This window comes from Bidens hawaiensis, unplaced genomic scaffold (genome assembly GCF_021521415.1).
Source record: "Bidens hawaiensis isolate Kalapana, Puna unplaced genomic scaffold, B.hawaiensis_p1.1 tig00015993_1, whole genome shotgun sequence".
Lineage (NCBI taxonomy): Eukaryota > Viridiplantae > Streptophyta > Magnoliopsida > Asterales > Asteraceae > Bidens > Bidens hawaiensis.
Genome location: NW_027492442.1, coordinates 373,681 through 393,139, shown reverse-complemented (window position 1 = coordinate 393,139; position 19,459 = coordinate 373,681). Strand labels below are relative to the sequence as shown.

The window sequence follows — 19,459 nt, the reverse complement described above, 5'->3', positions numbered from 1 at the left end:
AATCTACTAATAAGTAATAACATATTATGGCTTTATGGTGGTAGCACTAGCAGTTATGTCAATTTGTATCTTGATGATACTTATTAATGCATCTTTGAGTTTGGCATAGGACTATATACGTTGACCGACCTTTATCTTTTAGACTTATCTACATACGACCATGCATAAATTGACGTAAGTCTAAAAAAGCGATTACATAGAAAAAGAAGAAACGAAAGTGCATTGGAAACAGAGCATAAAAAAGAGATTTGTATATTTATTTGATATTATTTTTTCCTCATAGATATCTCAATTTAAAAAAAATATATCAAATACCACAAATTATTTTAAAAGAAATATAGCAATACTATATACTCATTTAGAAAAAATATATGTTTTTATGTATAATTTTTAAAAATTTATTAACGTATGATAAAGTTATAAAATTTCGAACAAGATGGTGGAAATTACAAGTGACTTTCTTCTACAACAATAAATTCTCCTACCAGACGTTACGTAACCGCTGTATGTCCTCCTCATCCCCTGCCACCGCCCCTCACGTTTTGATGCCACCCAATCCCGCTAAAGCAGCACTAGTTCTAGGCGACGGGACAGTTTTCCGACAATTATATTTCTCCGGCATGTCGAAGATCCTCGAGTTATTATAAAAAGAAAATAGTTTTTTAGGAAAAGTAAGAATAAATCTAGGCCATTGGATCCAAGGTTGCAAAAGTCGCTAGGCGGACCCTAGGCGGCTAATGAATGCTCTTTCTAAGTAACTCACAACTAAGCTTTAAATTTATAAAACGAAACTCCTATTAATGAATCCACACACAACCGGCAAGTGTATCTTAAATAGTATAGAACTAAGGAAGTTCGAGTATCGAACACAAGGACATGTGAAAACGTTTTTGATCACTAACTCTAGACAAGACCTTCCTAAGAATAATATTTTTAAATTGATTTTTAATTATTAAACTACTTAACCTAACTTACTTTAACCAAATTAAAAAGACTAAACTTAACAAGACAACGAAACTTTAAAAATGAGACTTAACAATGGAGAAAACGTCTACCTAGGGAAGAATCATATTGAAGGTCTAACAAGTTAATGGATTGAATAATCTCATGACACCGGTATCTAAGGACAACACAACTAAGGTTCGCTCAAGAAAGCTAGATCACCTCTCGGTCTCACTAACAAACCCTAACTTACACTTAATTGATTTTAAGAACAAATCGGGAAACGAATTGTTAAAGTGTTCTAATGTCGACTCTCCTCTAGGTCTCACCGACACACGACCCTAATGGAAACGAATACTACGCAACCAAGGATAGAGGAACAATTTGGTTTAACTTAAACTAGATCAACTAATCGCTAACAAACCCAAACCCGACAAGAACCGAACCCGCTCTTGCGCGATCTTAATCCTAACAAGTAAAAGCTATGAGACGATTTTACTTCCTATCACCTCTCGGTCTCTAAGAAGGTGCCTACCCGCTGAATTCAACCAATTAACACACCCAACTAAAACCCTACGGTTGATCATACCGCAAACAATCTCTAGACACAAAGTAAAGAGTCAAACAAGCAACAATCAATCAAAACTAATTCAATCAATCAGAGCAAGGGGTATATGAGTATAATTAACAAAATCACAGCCAATAAACACAACCTAATTCAATATTAAAACAAACTTTCATTAACAAATCAAGTCATGATGATCAAACAATCCACATTACTTACTAAAACCTAACAATATTCATCAACCCTAGGTAGAACTAACAAGTTTAGCCTAACATTATTTTTGGACAACAAGTATATCTTATTATAAACACCATATTAATCATCATAAACATCATATTAATCATTCAACAATCTATCAAGATCAATAACAACTCAATCTTCAATTCAATTGCAAAACAACTCAAGTTTAAAGATCAATTCAACAAGTATGAACCTTGAACAAGAAAGTAAAGTTTATAGATTGTTTACTACAATTGGGGCTGAGTTTATTGATTAATAACAACCCTAGCTGTTGTCCAAAGTCTCCCTTAGCCTTCTTCTTCTTCTTCCTCTAGCCGCCACAAAGCTTCCACACAACTTTTTTCTTTCTTTCTTAGCTGCCAATTGCAAAAAACGAATTTTCTTGGTGAAGGGGGTGTTGATTTCGGGATTTAGGGCTGGTTAGGGTTTGTTTTTTTTGTTAATAATCTTATATAATATCATGTAAGGCTTTGATCTTGTGGGGTTGGGTCGAGCCTTGAGTTTTAATCTTCAAAATTGATCAAAAAGGCCTCTTTTCTCTTCTAAAACCCATACTTTTTCTCTTGTAAAACTCATAACCTACACCAAGTATTAAGCTTTGTAAGATTATGTTAAAACGAGTTAAAATTATCAATTATTATATAATTAAGCACTTAGAAGATGATAAAAAGGTACGGAAAATAGGTGTGTTTTACAACACATCAGCAGCCGACTGAGAAGTTGGGTGTAGTCGGAGTACTCGGAGAGTACTCGGACATGGTAAATATAAAGAAAATTAATTTTTGGATATTATGCATATGTCAAATATAATAAGTTTGCTAATATTTATAACAAAATAGGTAAAAATCAATATAAATAAAAGAAATACATTTTTAAATAATAAAACTAGTATTTAGGCCCCGTGCTTCGCAACGGGATTGTTTAACTGAACAATTAAAAAATATGTAAAAATGTTAAAACACAAACGTGTTGCAGGTCGATGTGAATTCAGTCTGTATTGGTTCACGAAATCAGAACAAAATCACCAAAAAAGAGGGTATGTTACAACTACGAATCGATGTGAATTCAGTTGGCAGTGGCCGTACCGACGCTAACTCGTAAACGTAAATTAGTAGGGAAAAAAACATATTTTAAATGTGCGATATCAAACAAAGAAACACAAATAAAAACACATGTGATGACGGGATATTTGTAAATTATGAAAAAAAATTCCAGTCATTGTAAAGATTAACTTTAAAATATACCAAAGCAAACATTAAAAAAATCGTTTAACCGATTAATAAAACATGTAATACCGGCATTCGTCTAAGTTAAAGGTTTAAAATATAGTTTTTAAATATTATAATAGTTGAAAATAAAAGTAAAACAAATGAAGTAAATACCATTACATGGTGTGGGGAAAAAACATATATGAATAACATATAATAAAATAAAGATTTTTAGTAATATACCAAAAAAGGAATTAGTCTTTGCTTTAATTGTTATAGCCTTGTATAATAAAAGTATAAAACAATAAAAGACATGCATTAAGAAGCTACAGGAAATTGAACAGTAGATTTGTGAGGAGAACCAAGTCTCCTTTTTAATATATATAATAATAATATAAAAATTACTAATCATTAATTAAAAAAAAATGATACTTGTTCGTTAATATTATTGAAATACGAATTTTTTTTATTTTTTTAGTCAAAATTGGTCCAAGTTCATCGATAAGATGTGGTTCTGGCTGAGATTGACCACATTTGACCAATTTTTAGTAACTAGGCAAATTTACATTAACTCACCTCGGCGACATACCTTGTAGCGAGTACTTGGAGAGTACTCGGCCTTGTAATTCTAATTTACAACATTGATTGAATTTATGATCTAGTGGTTAAGATTGGTAATTTTTAAAATACCAAATAGTTTCTTAAGATTAAGGATTTATGCTATATAGTTTTCTAACTCTAAATTTTGTGTCATTCCTACTCTTCCTACAAACCTATGTTTTTTTTTATTTTAACCCTTTTATATATATATATAGGGGAAGGGTATTTTGAGAACTTGATGAGTTGTAAGAACTTTAAGAACTCAATTTTGAACCACACATTTAATCAAATGAGTTAGAATATGTCTGAGATTAAATTTAATTAAAAAATGAATCAGGAGAGAGAATAAATATTTTTGTTGATTACACAAGTTTAAATTTTAGTTTACACGTGTGTAAAAAGTCGATTCGGTGTGTAAAAAATTACGGTAATTTTTTGTACATTACTTACACTTACGCTATATATAATTTATTACATTAAGTGTAAGTAATGTACAAAAAATTACCTTAATTTTTTACACACCGAATCAACTTTTTACACATGTGTAACTAAAGTTTAAACTTATGTAATCAACAAATATATTTATTCTCTCTCCTTATTCATTTTTAATCAAATTAAATCTCAGCCACATATTCTAACTCATTTAATTAAATATGTGGTCCTAAATTGAGTTCTTAAAGTTCTTATAACTCATCAAGTTCTTAAAATATCTCTCCCCTATATATATATATATATATATATATATATATGATTGATTTCTTTTGAGAAATGCTTTGAGTTTTAAGAACTTGAAAGAACTCAACGTAACAATTTTTTTATGCATGTGTAATACGTAAGTGCAAATAATGTACAAAAAAGTACAGTATTTTTTTACACACCGAATCGACTTATTACACATGTGTAACTAGCATTTAAACTTGTGTAATCATAAAAAAATACTTATTCTCTCTCCTGATTCATTTTTTATTACATTTAATCTCAGCCACATATTTCATTTCCTTTAATTAAATGTGTAGTCCAAAATTGAGTTCTTAAAACTCATCAAGGTTCTCAAAATATCCATTCCCTATATATATATATATATATATATATATATATATATATATATATATATATAGGGGAGGGTTATCCTAAAATAAGTAGTTTTCTAGAAAGACTAAGAATAAATCATAGCAATTGGATCATATCAATCAATTGTTGAGATTTAAAATTACCAAAAACCGTCATAGTTTTCTATAGTTACTCTTTCACCATTATAATAGACATAGTTTCCTAGAATTATTCTTTCACCATAGGTTTTAATGTCAAATGTCAAAATTTTATTGGTTCTTACCATTCCTAAGAAACAACTTTTTTTTATTTGAACCCTTTTATATATATATATATATAGAAAATGGTTTAAATAAGAATAATGAGTTTCATAGGAATGGTAAGAACCAACAAATTTTTAACACTTGACATTACAAATGACAGTGAAAGAACAATTATAGGAAACTATATCGGTTATACTGATGAAAGAGTAATTTTAGGAAACTATGTCGGTTTTTAGTAAATTTAAATCTCAACCATTGATTAACATTATCCAATGGTCATGATTTATTCCTAGTCTTCCTAGGAAACTACTTATTTTTAGGATAACCCTCCCCTATATATATACATATATATATATATATATATATATATATATATATATTATGAAAACCCACTTTAGTTATGAAAACCCGTGAAAACTTGATGTAACAGTCTTTTCCTTAAACGTAAGTTATATATTTTATCACATTTAAATTAAAAAAAATTAGAAAAATCATGCAACGAATTGTTATGTTACGCATCAATATTTTAACTTTTCACCTCTCTTGTAACAAATGTGTAACACGTAGACGTGCACAAAAAAACTGGTTCCGGACCCGAACCGGTGTACCTGACCTGGTACCGGTTCTAGTTCGTACCTGGTGTACCTAAAACCCGGTTTGGATATTTATATACCCGAAATTCCAACCATGGTCTACATATTATATCCGAAATCGGTTCGTACCCGATTTTTGTTTATACCCGGTTCCGATTCCTACCCGGAAAAACCGGTTCCGCCGAGTATTTTACGTTTAACTCAGCTACAGGTCAAAAAGTAGCCGTTGAAACCGGTTCCAACGGTAATATAGCCGTTGGAACCGGTTTTTCTTGTCCAAAAGCTTATATAAATTGCTTATTTACCCCTTTTTTCACCACCAAACTCAAAAAACAATCTAAAATACTTCTCGATTTACAAACCCGACCATCCGACTCAAAAATATTATGGCAACCACCAAAAATACTAACAACATGGCTAACAAGAACATTTGTATTGACCCGGTTCGTGCTATTGAGGACCCAAGAGTTGTTAGGGTCCTCGACCATAACCGCAACAAAGAAGTATAGAAGAATTGGGATTTGGTTATCACTACCGATGGTGATACTAAGGCTCGTTGCACACTTTGTGGAACTTTCTTAAAGCACGATTCAAACTCGACTTTGAGAAAGCATATCGAAAAGCCATTTTGCAAGGCCTTGAAAGGCGTTCGTGCAACCGACAAAGTGGAATTGCGCAAAGATGGTACAATCTTTCATTACAACATGAACCAAGTTCAAGATAGAATGGAAAAGTTCGTTATTCAAGAGGTTTGCCGTTTAACCACTTTGACGACCCGGATTTGACGTCGTTGATTCGAGAAACTCTACAACCGCGATACGCACATGTAAGTCGTTCTACCCTAAGACGTCATTGCATCAAATTGTGGGAGTGTGCAAAAAAAGAGGTAATCGGCTTTTTTCATACTTTAGAATCGATGGTGAGTTTAACTAGCTATGTTTGGTCGGCACCACACGGGTTACCCAAATCATACATATGTGTCACCATCACCGCTCATTGGGTTGATCCGGTGTCTTGGCAATTGATGAAACGCACCATCACTTTTGAAAACTTCCAGTACCCACATACCGCCAGAAAATTGTTTGAACTGGTTGATGAGGCTATAACGACTTATAACTTGAAACATAAAATATTTCGATGTCGTTTGACAACGCATCAAACAATACAAAGGCGGCCGAAAAGTTTATCATAAAATATTCACCACCTTGTTACGGGAATTTTTTTCATGTTTTATGTGTTGCACATATTATCAATTTGGTTGTTCAACAAGGTCTCGGCAATGAAAGCATGGGTGTCGATTTGGGGCCGAACTGGGACGTTCCAACCCGTTGGAACTCAACTTGTCATATGCTCAAGTGTGCTTTGCTCAACGCCAAACATTACAAAATTTTTATAACCATCTTGTTGATAAATGCGAGGCTGATTTGCTTCCCTACCATGTTTTGGTGGATGTCGGTTATTTGTTGGAGTATCTTGATGTGTTCAAAACCACAACAACTAAGTTATCGGGAGTTTATTATCCTACTAGTTGTTGGGTTTTGCAAGAATTGTACAACATGTTTTTGAATTTTAGAGAGTTTGAGGAGAAGAACAATCTCTTCAATGATATTGTTGTGGTAATGAAGGAAAAATTCTTAAAATATTATGAAGACATACCGCCGGTGTTTACTTGTGTCGTCGCTTTAAACCCGTATTGGAATGTTAACGGGGTTGAGACATTGATCGAGGAAATATTTGACAACATGGGCATGCACGAGATCGACCCAAAGTTGTCGACGGAAGCGAATGAAAAGTTTAACAAAAACCTTCAAGAACTTTATGACCATCATTTCAAGTTTATGGTCCAAGCGCAAGGTCGACTTTTGTGAGGCAAACAACGAAAAGTAAGCCGTGCAAGGACAAACTTATAAATTTGATGAATGCGGTACGTGAATCGGCCGCTAAGAGGCAAATAGGAAACACACCAACTAGCGAACTTGGTAGATATTGTGGAGCAAACTATGTTGAGGGCGCAACGGTCGACGAAATTCGCGACATTGATATTTTGGCTTGGTGGAAAGGAAAACAAAACGAATTTCCTATTCTATCCGCCATGGCTCGTGACTTGCTTAGCGTCCAAGCCTCAACGGTTTCTTCCGAATCGGTTTTTTCTCTTAGTGGAAGGGTTTTATCAATGAGAAGAACAAAACTAACTCCCGAGTCTCTAGAGGTTTGCATTTTCCTAAAGGATCATTTGGATGCGATGGATCGTATACAACACAAGGCAAACTTAAGACAAAATACCAATAGAGCGTCTTATTCATGAAGAGGAGGTGGAGGAAGGGCTTTCTTTCGGGAGTTCGGGTGGTGAAGAAAACAAGGATGAAGCCTAAGAAGACTTGTAATTTTTATTTGGTTTAGTAAAATAATTTGTAACACGATCAAATATCAAGTAATATTTATTTTTGCTTTGAATATTACTAGTAATGTTTTATTTCTTATTAGTCATTTATTTTGTTGTTACTTTTTCAATTGATTACAATAACAACGTACATTTTATTATAAAAACAACACATATTACAAATATTATTAAAACATAACGATACTAAACATAACAAGTTAAAATAAAAAACAAGGTCCGTCGTTTTAATCCGGCGTTCTACAATGATTAAGCGTTGTTACCGGTGGCGGTATGTCACACCCCGATCAAAGGCGGCGGAACATGTCGGGGTACAACGGATTGCTCAAGAACACAAGACACTATTAAAGTGACAATATTTAAATAACTTATTAATTTCATTCAATCACCAAAGTAACACATATTGTTCATACAAATAAACACCAAATACAAGAAATAAATATTGTTCATTCTTCTAATAACCTAGCGGTATCAAATAGAATGGCATCTTCAAACTCTATGTCAAGTAATAATCAAAACTGTAACAATGCATAAAATAATATTTGTTAACACGTATGTTGGTGAGCAATTTCATAGTTTTGAGTATATATAATATGAGCGAAATCTACAAACGTATATGAGACTATAAATAAAAGCATCGATCGTGGTATATAAAACATATGTAAATGAGAATCATTTCTAATCGGTAACAACGACATACTCGGATAATGATGCCCTATGCTACTTGCACAAAGCTAAGTAGTTAGGGGTGCGCATGATCATACTTATTGCGTTCCACAACAACAGAAAATAAACACTCGTGCACGTAAAGCGTATGAAACATATAACACACAATAGAGCAAGTATTCTAAGTATCATACACCCTAAAGTTTGTGGTTTGAAGATAGAGTATTATAAATCGTTCTTGTTTTGGATAAGTATGCATGTTACCCCCCAAAAGTATAAAAATGAAAACGGGGGATGAAGTACTCACGTTAACTAAGTAACTTGAAAAAGTGATTCGTGAATAATTGGAGATCGGTTTAACGAGCAAGACCTAGATTAAACGGGTCTTAAGTTAGTAGGTAGTCTTGAAAGGGTTTAAAGTAAAATATGACAAGTAAAGTAAATAAATGAAGTTTATGGTTTAAAATGTAAATATTTGAGAAATTAAAGACATGTTCTAAAAAATAAGTTTACCCGAAATCGGGTCTTGGTATTCCATTCATAAATATTACACAACCTATGTCAAGTAATTATTTGGTTTATTATGCACTATTGCAAGACCCTTGATTATATAAATACCAAAACGAGGTTTTAATCGAGTGTTCGGATTTGTCAATTTGAGTATAGATAATTAACTAAACTCAAAGTCAACTTTCCAAAGTGATAAGTGTTATGAGATAACTTAATAAAAATCAAAAGACTTAACCAAATATATAGTTCTATTGTGAAGCACCTTAACGTCCGTTAAGCGAGTATTTGGTTTCACCGGTCCAAACTTGTTATAAGATTAAGTTGGATTCCGACACACCAAGTATGTTGATAAAATAACTTAAAATTAGTTTAAAATACATTCTTGAAGAAAAGATGAGTTTCGTTAGCCCAAAACACACTTGTGTGTCTTAAGCGAGTGAACTCGATTTAGTTCGGTTTTGGTTCGGTCCTTGACTCGGAATGATACCGAGGATGGTTGCCACATACCCAAATACCATAGAACTATAAAAATGATTTTAGAAGCTATAATATTCAAATCTTACATAAACATTTTTATTTAACTATTTAAAATAAAACTAGTAAACAAGAGTTCAGTTTTGGTTCGGTTCTCAACTCGGGATAAAACCGAGGCTAGTGACTTCATACCCAATACCATGAATCTTTTTAAACATGAATTAGAAACTAAACTACTTATAATTTAAACAAGACTAGTAAGCATTAAAGGAAGATAGTATAATCAAGGACTACAATGAGTCCTCCATGTAGCCTTGCCTTGTAGCGTATCACCTCAACCGATCATGGCCGGAGAAGGTGAAAGCCAAAGGAAACAAGGGGTGCATATTGTATATATGTTGTACCACAAGCTTCAATTACTATGTAACAAAACAAAAATTAAAGAATGGTTGTTGTTGATTATTAAAAAACCTTGAAGATATGGAGTTTTGTTCTTTGTTATGGAGAGAAAAGAAGATGAATGAACAAGGTGAAATGGAGAGGATGAGCTTGTTTATATAGAGAAAGAGTGAAGGGTGGGTTATAAAGGTTCTTTTAAGGTTTACATGTAAATGGGTATGTTTAAAATGGTCAAACAAGGCACAAAACAACACCAAAAACGAAATGGAATCTGCAGCTAGCACTAGGCGTTGCGCAACCACCATGGAAGGGGTGGTCGCGCGGCGCCTTCAGGGGGGGGGGGGTTGTTCCATCTTTTGAAATTTGACGATTTAGGCCCCTGAAGTTCGTTTTAAGTTGTTTTTAGTCATAAAGAGGTGTTTTAACTCACTGAAAAAGATGGTTTCTTAATCCGACACTTGTGTAACATAAACTAACATAAAACTCAATATTTCATTAATAACGACGGATCCGAAAGATCGAAACGGGTCGGGTTTTGATACAAATACAAAAAGAACCGAAAATGACGAATGTTACACGGTAGGTGCTTGAGTTGTAGAGCCGGACGACTCTCCCGCTTCCGCTTTCTTGACATCCAAATTTTTTTTTCACGATAATACTTATTGGTATGCTTGCGAATGGTAGAGTTCGACCTCGCTTTCAGAAACTTGGAACAGTACTTGCACCGGACCATATCTTGTGAGTCGGTCATGACACACAAATCGTAATGAACCCAAACCTCAGGGCATCGTGTTGTTTCAATGACCATAACAACATCGTCGTTACTTGCCATTGTTTGTCGGTTTAAGCTTAATTGTGATTTAGATTGTGTTTTAGAGTTTTGAAAGTGGTTTAACAAATTATACACAACACCTTGCTATTTATAGTATGTGTGTAAGTTGAATATAGTTAAAAAAAACCAGTTCCAACGGTCAAAAGCGGCTATATAGCCGTTGGAACCGGTTCCTAACGGTCAAATTGTTTAGATTTAAAAAAAAACGGTGTACCCGATTATTACGTAAAACCCGGGTCCGGTTCCTACCCTACCCGGTTCCACTGGGTTCCCATATTTCTCCACCGGGTCGGGTCCGGTTCCTACCCGGTTCCTGACTGGAACCGGTTCCATTCTATACACGAATACAAAAAACCGGTTCCTACCCAGTTCGGGGTTTTAAAAAAACCCGATATTGTGCACCTCTAGTAACACGTACGTAACAAGTTGCTACACAACTTAACTTTATATTATATTTATTTTGTATTAAATGTAATAACATATATTACTTATGTTCAAAACAAATTACTGAATTTACTAGTTTTCAGTACAGATTGGGTTTTCATTCTAATATTTCTCTATATATATTTCGGGTAAAAATCATTGTCATCTGGTTGGGGCTAAATGAAATCCAACATGAAGAGCGGACTGTTTACCTATGGCTTATTCAAATTTCAAGCGGACAAGATAATTGTTCATCTATTTTTGTAACCAATTGAAAGAACGATCTTACAAGTTACATGTTTGGTTTAATACAAGTATTACATTTATAAGTTAAGCCAGTTTAAAATGTAAGCCAATATGTATTCTAATGTAACTAAATTATGATTTTAGTTAACACTAGCACACATTCAAAGATTTATTAAAGTAAACAAAACGAAAAACATAAGTAAGCTTACAAGGGTATCCTTTTATTTTCTCTTAAAACGCTCACATTAAAAACAACAAATAATAATAATAGTGTAAAATCTACAAATCTGGGGCGTTCCGAGAATCGAACTCGGGACCTCTCGCACCCAAAGCGAGAATCATACCACTAGACCAAACGCCCGATATTGATTTAAACCATCTGCAGTTATTTTATAACAATGAAACTGTAAGTGGTTTCATTTAACGTTTTAACTGCATTTTTTTTTCTTTGTACAAAACACATTCAATATAGTGACATTTTTAATGTTCATTTTCTCAGTTTGCTTGATTGAACACAATTGATCAATGTTTAATGCTGTGAATTTTTTTCCCATAAGACATACCACATAGTACATACCACATTGCATAGAAAAACAACTTAATTTAATCCAATATCCAAATATTCGCAAATTAACCGTCAATTTCAGCATCCAAATGACCCTTTTGGGTAAAAAAAAGGATCCGATATACAACACGGCTACCTTATTATATGTCACATTTCAAGTTATAGAAACTCGGGGTCAAACAAACACTAGAGTGCCGCTATGCATTCAATCTCAACCCTAGCATCAAGCGGTAACGCTGCAACCTGGTACGTTGACCTTGCAGGAGCTGGTGCCGGGAAATCTGCAAAACAACATATTTAAGGGCATTTCAGTCTTTTTAGATGCAATTAACAACACAAGATGTGAACAGTGAACTCACATTTAGCATAAATCTCATTGACTTTCTTGAAGTCCTTCAGATCAGCTAACCTGAAACCAGAAAAATATATGACAACCAATCAAATGTTTAGTTGTTGCAAATATTAAATATGCAAACAATATGGTTTTACATGATTGTGGTCTTAACAACTGAGGAATAGCTTGCTCCACTAGCTTTCAGTATCTCTCCCATATTCTTGAGAACCTGATAAACGTAAAAAAACATTAAAAGTAAATACAAGATAAAATCCACCTTTTTAAACGATTCAAGATTAAGGTTGATACCTGCTCTGTTTGTTCTTCTACATTGTCTGACACAAACTTCCCCGTCTGCACAAGTATAGTAACATAACTAACATATTAATATTATGGTTACGTATACTGAGTATAAGAGATGATGATTGGTAATATACCTCAGGAATAAGACCAAGAACGCCAGACACAAACAAAGTATTATTGGCCTTAATTGCCTGGGAATAGGGACCTAGAGATGCTGGAGCCTTGTCTGTTACAACAGCTTCCTTAATACCTGCAGATAATATGAGTAACATAACATTTATGTATCTAGTTGAATAAAGTTATAACGGTAGCACCTTATAGCTTAGAGAAAATCGACAAAGGTAAAAAAGATGTATCAATAATATATAGAATTGTAAATGAACCGAACCGAACAAGTTCCTGTTCATGTTTGTTCGTTAAGCTTTTATCGGCCAAACGAACGGTTCACGGACAACTAAGTGAACAAACTGTTTTGTTCGTGTTAAATCATTAAGGAAATGTGAACTTATTCAGGAACACAAATTAACACAAATGTTTTATTTGATTAGGCTAACCGAGAATGGTCAATGCCAAAGGTTCACTCTAGCTGCCAAATTTGTTTTGGTGTTTCTTCTAACATTCATTATCATATGCTAATTTTACATAAACTTATCATGTAATACTCATACTTTTTTTGTTTTACAGTTAATAATTTTGCTTAAACCTATATGATAAGATTAGAGAAGTCATCAAAAACAAAAATTAACGAACATAAACAAACGCAAACAAATGTAAAGGAACACATTATTGAGCGTTCACAAACACGATTTAAAACAAACAAAGCCTATGATCGTGCTCGTTGATTTAGTTAATCGAACGAAATTCCTCATACATGTTCGTTCATTTACCAAACGAACGAACATAAACAAACTTCCCACTGAACATTCGGTTTGTTTACAAGCCTCATCATGTTGAATGTATAGCTTTCAACAAATATTCATCTTATTGTAGATTTGTATACAAGCAAATTCAAGATAATGCATATCAAGAAGTAACAGCTAAATCAACATTCAAAAGATTGGAAACACGCTCTAATTTACTTCATTTATCACAAATTCATCTGCCAAGTATCAAATTACAAATCATTTCTCAAATTAGTTCAAACAAGCAACCGATCATTTCACTTAATATCCCAAATTAACAGTAACAATTCAAACTCCACAACCAATTCAAGCAACACATAAACATCAAATTAATTATATATATATATATATATAAATAACCGATTGCTCACTAGCATCATTAGAAACACTGAAACAGGCAAATGGACTTCGATTGGAGAACAGAGGCGCAATTGACCACCGCAATCTGGAGCCGGCGACGTAGGCGCAAGCCAAGCCGGCAATGATCGGAGCACGGCTTCGAAGTACGCCGGTATTAATCGCCGGAAAATTGAAGGAGCGTGCGAATGCTAAGCCAGAAGCCGTCCAAGCCATCCTGTGTGTTTTTGTCGTCACTTGACTTTGTTAGACTGAAAGAAAGAATGCTGGAATATGGAAACGAGACGCTATTTTGTTATTTAAGGAATATAAAGTTTATTATTATTATTGGGCTTGCTTTTTGATGGGCCCATTCAGAAAATTGTAGGAGTATTTTAATAAAAAATTCTAGTGCCGGGCTAAAGATGCATAAATCGAGTTTTTTAACCACTTGGTTCTGGGTATGAAATCGGGTTTAGATATGACTAGGTATTTGAAACTACAATATTTTAATACCCAGGTCAGGTTTTGGTCCGGTATTGTTTTTAAAAACTATACCCCATGTGCATTGGGTTTGGGTCGGATATTTGAAAACTGGGTATTTGAATAACCTTATTTTCGCCTATTTTTGTATTTTTTGGGCTTTTCCTGAGTATTTTTTAAGTATAGATTAGATATTAAGGAGCTTTTGTGGTGTTTTTCGAGTATATATCGGGTATTTGAAAAACTAGATTTCAGATATTGGAAAACTCGGTTCCGATTTTCAAGTATTACCGGATACAAATTTTGATACTGAAATGCATACCATATTCGTACCATACGGGTTTTGGTAGTAAAACATGCGCAGTTCCTAGTTTAGGTTTCTTTTTGTTATTTAATAAATGTAAATTTTATTATTGGGTTTTTGATGGGCCCATTCCGAAAATTGTAATAAAAAATTGTAGTGCCGGCCATGAAACACTTAAAAAAATAAGCAACCACTCTACAAAGGAATTTTAATTCTAATTAATATAGTTATTGATTTTCGACCAACGTACATGTGTCGTTTGTTTGTCATGACTGACTCCACATAGTCACGTATCAGTGGACAGTGCTACGGTGCTAGATTCCCCACCTTGAGAAAAGTAACGAGTCTAATGCGGTATCGGGTTGACGGGTTATAGATTAAATTGTTTAATCGAAACATTTTTTTTTGTGTTGCCGAACACAACCCGATTACCCTGGTTATATGAATGTGTCAAATAAATTGACGTCTTTGTTGGGGGGTATTAATCAAGTTGTAAACTTGTTAATTGTCACACCCCGATCAAAGGCGGCGGAACATGTCGGGGTGCAACGTGATTGGACAAATACACAGGACACTATTAAAGTGACAATATTTAATCAACTCATTAATTTCATTCAATCACCAAAGTAACACATATTGTTCATACAAATAACATCAAAACATAAAAAATAGATATTGTTCATTCTTCTAATAACCTAGCGGTATCAAAATAGAATGACGTCTTCAAACTCCAACTTAAGTAATAATCAAACCTGTAACATGCATAAAATAACATTTGTCAACACGTATGTTGGTGAGCAATTTCATAGTTTTGAGTATATATAATATGAGTGAAATCCACAAACGTATATGAGACTATAAATAAAAGCATCAATCATGGTATATAAAACATATGTAAATGAGGATCCTTTCTAATCGGTAAGAATACCAACATACTTGGATAATGAGGCCCTATTCTACTAGCACAAGGCTAAGTATTTAGGGGAGCGTATGATCATACTTAATGAGGCTCAACAACAACATAAAAATAAACACTCGCACGCGTAAAGCATATGAGACATATAACACCCAATAGAACAAGTATTCTAGCATTATATACCCTAAAGTTTGTGGTTTAAGAAATGAGTATAATATAAATCATTTTTGTTTGAATAAGTATGCATGTTACCTCCAAAAGATAAAAGTGAAAACGGGGGATGAAATGTACTCACGTTAACTAAGCAACTTGAAAGATTGATTCGTTAATAATCGGAGATCGGGTTTAACGAGCAAGACCTAGATTAAACGGGTCTTAAGTTAGTAGGTAGTCTTGGAAGGGTTTAAAATAAAATATGACAAGTAAAGTAAATAAATGAAGTTTATGGTTTAAAAATGTAAATACTTGGGAAATTAAAGACATGTTCTAAAAAGTAAGTTTACTCGAAACCGGGTCTTGGTATTTCATTCATAATTATTACTCAACCTATGTTAAGTAACTTATGTGGGTTATAATGCACTAATGCAAGACCCTTTGGGTATATGAACACCAAAACAAGGTTTTAATCGAGTGTTCGGATTTGTTAACTTGGGTCTAGATAATTAACTAAATTCAAAGTTAACTTTCCAAAATGTTTTGAGATAACTCAATAAAATCGAAAGACTTAACCAAGTATATAGTTCTATTATGAAGAACCTTAACGTCCGTTAAGTGTGTATTTGGTATCACCGGTCCAAGCTTGTTATAAGATCAAGTTGGATACCGACACACCAAGTAAGTTGATAAAATACTTAAAATTAGTTTAAAATACATTCTTGAAGAAAAGATGAGTTTCGATGGCCAAAAACACACTTGTGTGTCTTAGGCAAGTGAACTCGGTTTAGTTCGGTTTTGGTTCGGTCCTTGACTCGGAATGATACCGAGGATGGTTGCCACATACCAAACTATCAAAATGGTTTTAGAAGTTACAAGGTTCAAATCTTTTATAAACATGTTTATTTAACTATTTTAAACAAAACTAGTAAACAAAACTATTTAAAACAAAAGATAGTAAACAAGAGTTCGGTCTTGGTTCGGTCTTGATTCGGGTCTAATATCGGGATGAAACCGAGACTAGTAACTTCATACCCAACACCATGGAACTCTTTAAACATGAATTAAAACTAAACTACTTACAATATAAACAAAAGCATTAAAGGGAAATAGTATAAACAAGAGTTTGGTCTTGGTTCGGTCTTGATTCGGGTCTAATCTCGGGATAAAACCGAGACTAGTAACTTCATAACCAATACCATGAAACTCTTTACACATGAATTAAAAGCTAAACTACTTACAATATGAACAAGACTAGGAAAGCATTAAAGGAAAATAGTATAAACAAGAACTACAAAGAGTGCTCCATGTAGCCTTGCCTTGTAGATATCACCTCCCGAAGAAGATGAAAGCCGAAGGAAACAAGGGGTGCATATTATATATATATTGTGCCACAAGATATGAATTAATAAGTAACAAACAAGAATTAAAGAAGGTTATTGCTTGATTATTAAGAATCTTAGAGGTTAGAGATATGAACTTTATTTGGGAGAGAAAGAAGATGAATGAGCAAAGAATAATGAAGAGGATGGGGTTGTTTATATAGGGAAGGAGTCAAACTTGTTTTCCTTGTTTTATATCAATACCTGCATGTGTTTTTTTTTTAAAAAAAGGTTTAAATAATACAATCTAGTAAAAAATCCAAAAGGTAAGAGATGATTATGAAACATAAAAATCCAACATTTTATATTAGTGAAAGATTTGGTTTACAAATCGGGTCAGGTTTTGATACAAATACAAATACAAAAAAGATCGAAAATGACAAATGTTACATTAATCAAGTTATGGGTTGTAAGAAAACCACGTTAGACATGTTTAAATAGGTTATCGGGTAAACATGTTGAACTAAATGAGTTAAACAAGTCAAAATGAACATAAATACATTATCTTTATAACAATCCAAGTCGTGATCATTTTCCTATATATTTCCGGTCATAATAAAAATTGACGCTCCTGTTCAAAAGCCACCAAAGATTGACCAATAGAAAAACAAGCAAATTTGTCAATTTTAGGCCATTCGTGATTCATGTTAAATGGCAAAGTCGTCAAATCGGTTACCGCTTAATTTTCTGAAAGGCATTTAGCATGCCAGACTTTAGAATCATAAACCATAAATTTAGGTATGTAACTTTCAAAAAGGAATTACTTTATAAAATAAAATAGTAAACATGTTTTAAAACTGTTTTAATCAGGTCACTTATAAAATGTTTTTTAATATATTATTAAAGTTTCTTTTATGCTTTAATCCTAAATATTTTACCTGAATAACAAGTTGTGTAGGTTTTTTTTATTTTTAAATAGTTTGACATTGCAAAATATTTTTTTAAAAGTTGACAAAATTAGTAAAATTAAGAGAAAAAAATGTAATTGCGAAAATTTGTAAAAAAAAAACAAATTATTTTTGCAATTTTCCAGAATTTTTTTGCATTGTCTTTCAAAAATATCATATTGTGCAAATCAAATTTAACACGACAATCAAGAAATGCCTTTTGGTAAGAAAAACGTGAAACATGTTTGAATTTTATGTTATTTTTAATTTAATTTTGTTCTAGAATAATAAGAAAAGCGTTACGAATATTTTGTCTTTATTTAACTCTAAATATAGTCAAAATCAACCATATTTAGGTGATACAATTTGCCTCTACTTGTCATACCGCATCTTTCTTATATTTTCAATTATTTTAACAATTAATATATATCATTCCTTTGCTATTGGGGTAGAGGTAAGGCTGCCTACATCTTACCCTCCTCAGACCCTACCATAGCTTTGCTATTGGTGGGATATACTGAGTACGATGATGATATATTACATTCCTTTATATTTTTTATTATTTTATAGTTTTCTTTAAAATATTCTAAAAATATCTAAAGTTTTATTTTTTATTTCAAAAAATGCTTTAATACTAAACAAAAACTTAATTATATAAAAAATTTAGAATACTTTCTTTAAAAATTTTAATATAATTTTAACAGTATTTATATAGCTAGCTTCTTCATTATGTCTATATATACACGATACAAAACGCATTGGTATATATATATATATATATATATATATATATATATTTCTTCCTCACACACACAAAAAGTCAAAACCATTTGAATTTTTTTTATTAGATTTGTGCGAATATTATTAATGGCATTTGAGAACAAAACCAAACTTGTTGATCAAGTCATATATTATTTAATCTTTTGTTATATACTAAAAATTAATAAAACTTTTGTTTTATGCAAGCTATCTCCACGGTTATTTTTGAAAAAATACTTTATAAAAAATTAAAAGTAACAATAATATAATCAAATATTGTTAATATAATTACAATATACATTAAAATTACATAAAATACATAACTAAGATTATACAAATATATTACATATAAGTAAAATATTCCTTGAACACTACATTTGTGATTGTATTGATCGGTATACATTGTTTATTAAAAATCAAAAGTTATAGTACATTTATAACTCTTGATAAGGTAACATATATGTCTAGTTATAACTCTTCCTTGTAACGAGTAAGGTTTTTCAAGTACATACCAACCCTAGATAAATGATAATGTATCCATGAAATAAACAAAAAAAATATTCATACACATAAAATATCATACATTTTAATCAATTAATATCATCATCGTCAGCTCATTTTATCCAAAATCCAGGTTACCTGAACTTTGATGAGAGATTCATCCTTAGAATCTTTAGAATTTGAAACTGATTGATTGTGATAAATTTGTTGTCATTAATATTATGT

General features: G+C 32.5%; 1 protein-coding gene and 1 non-coding gene across 2 annotated transcripts; both read right to left on the bottom strand.

Moving 5' to 3' along the window:
* Positions 1–11,698: 11,698 nt before the first annotated feature.
* TRNAP-UGG (transfer RNA proline (anticodon UGG)) lies at positions 11,699–11,770 on the bottom strand. The gene has a single exon. It is a non-coding gene; the product is annotated as a tRNA-Pro (tRNA).
* A 255-nt stretch (positions 11,771–12,025) lies between these two features.
* Positions 12,026–14,116, bottom strand: LOC143550293 (reactive Intermediate Deaminase A, chloroplastic-like). Its single transcript, XM_077040968.1, has 6 exons — positions 13,885–14,116; positions 12,746–12,861; positions 12,618–12,662; positions 12,464–12,537; positions 12,334–12,383; positions 12,026–12,255 (listed from the first exon to the last, which is right to left on the bottom strand). The coding sequence occupies exons 1-6, from the start codon at positions 14,084–14,086 to the stop codon at positions 12,161–12,163; spliced, it is 582 nt and encodes a 193-aa protein (XP_076897083.1). The 5' UTR covers positions 14,087–14,116; the 3' UTR covers positions 12,026–12,160.
* Positions 14,117–19,459: the final 5,343 nt, after the last annotated feature.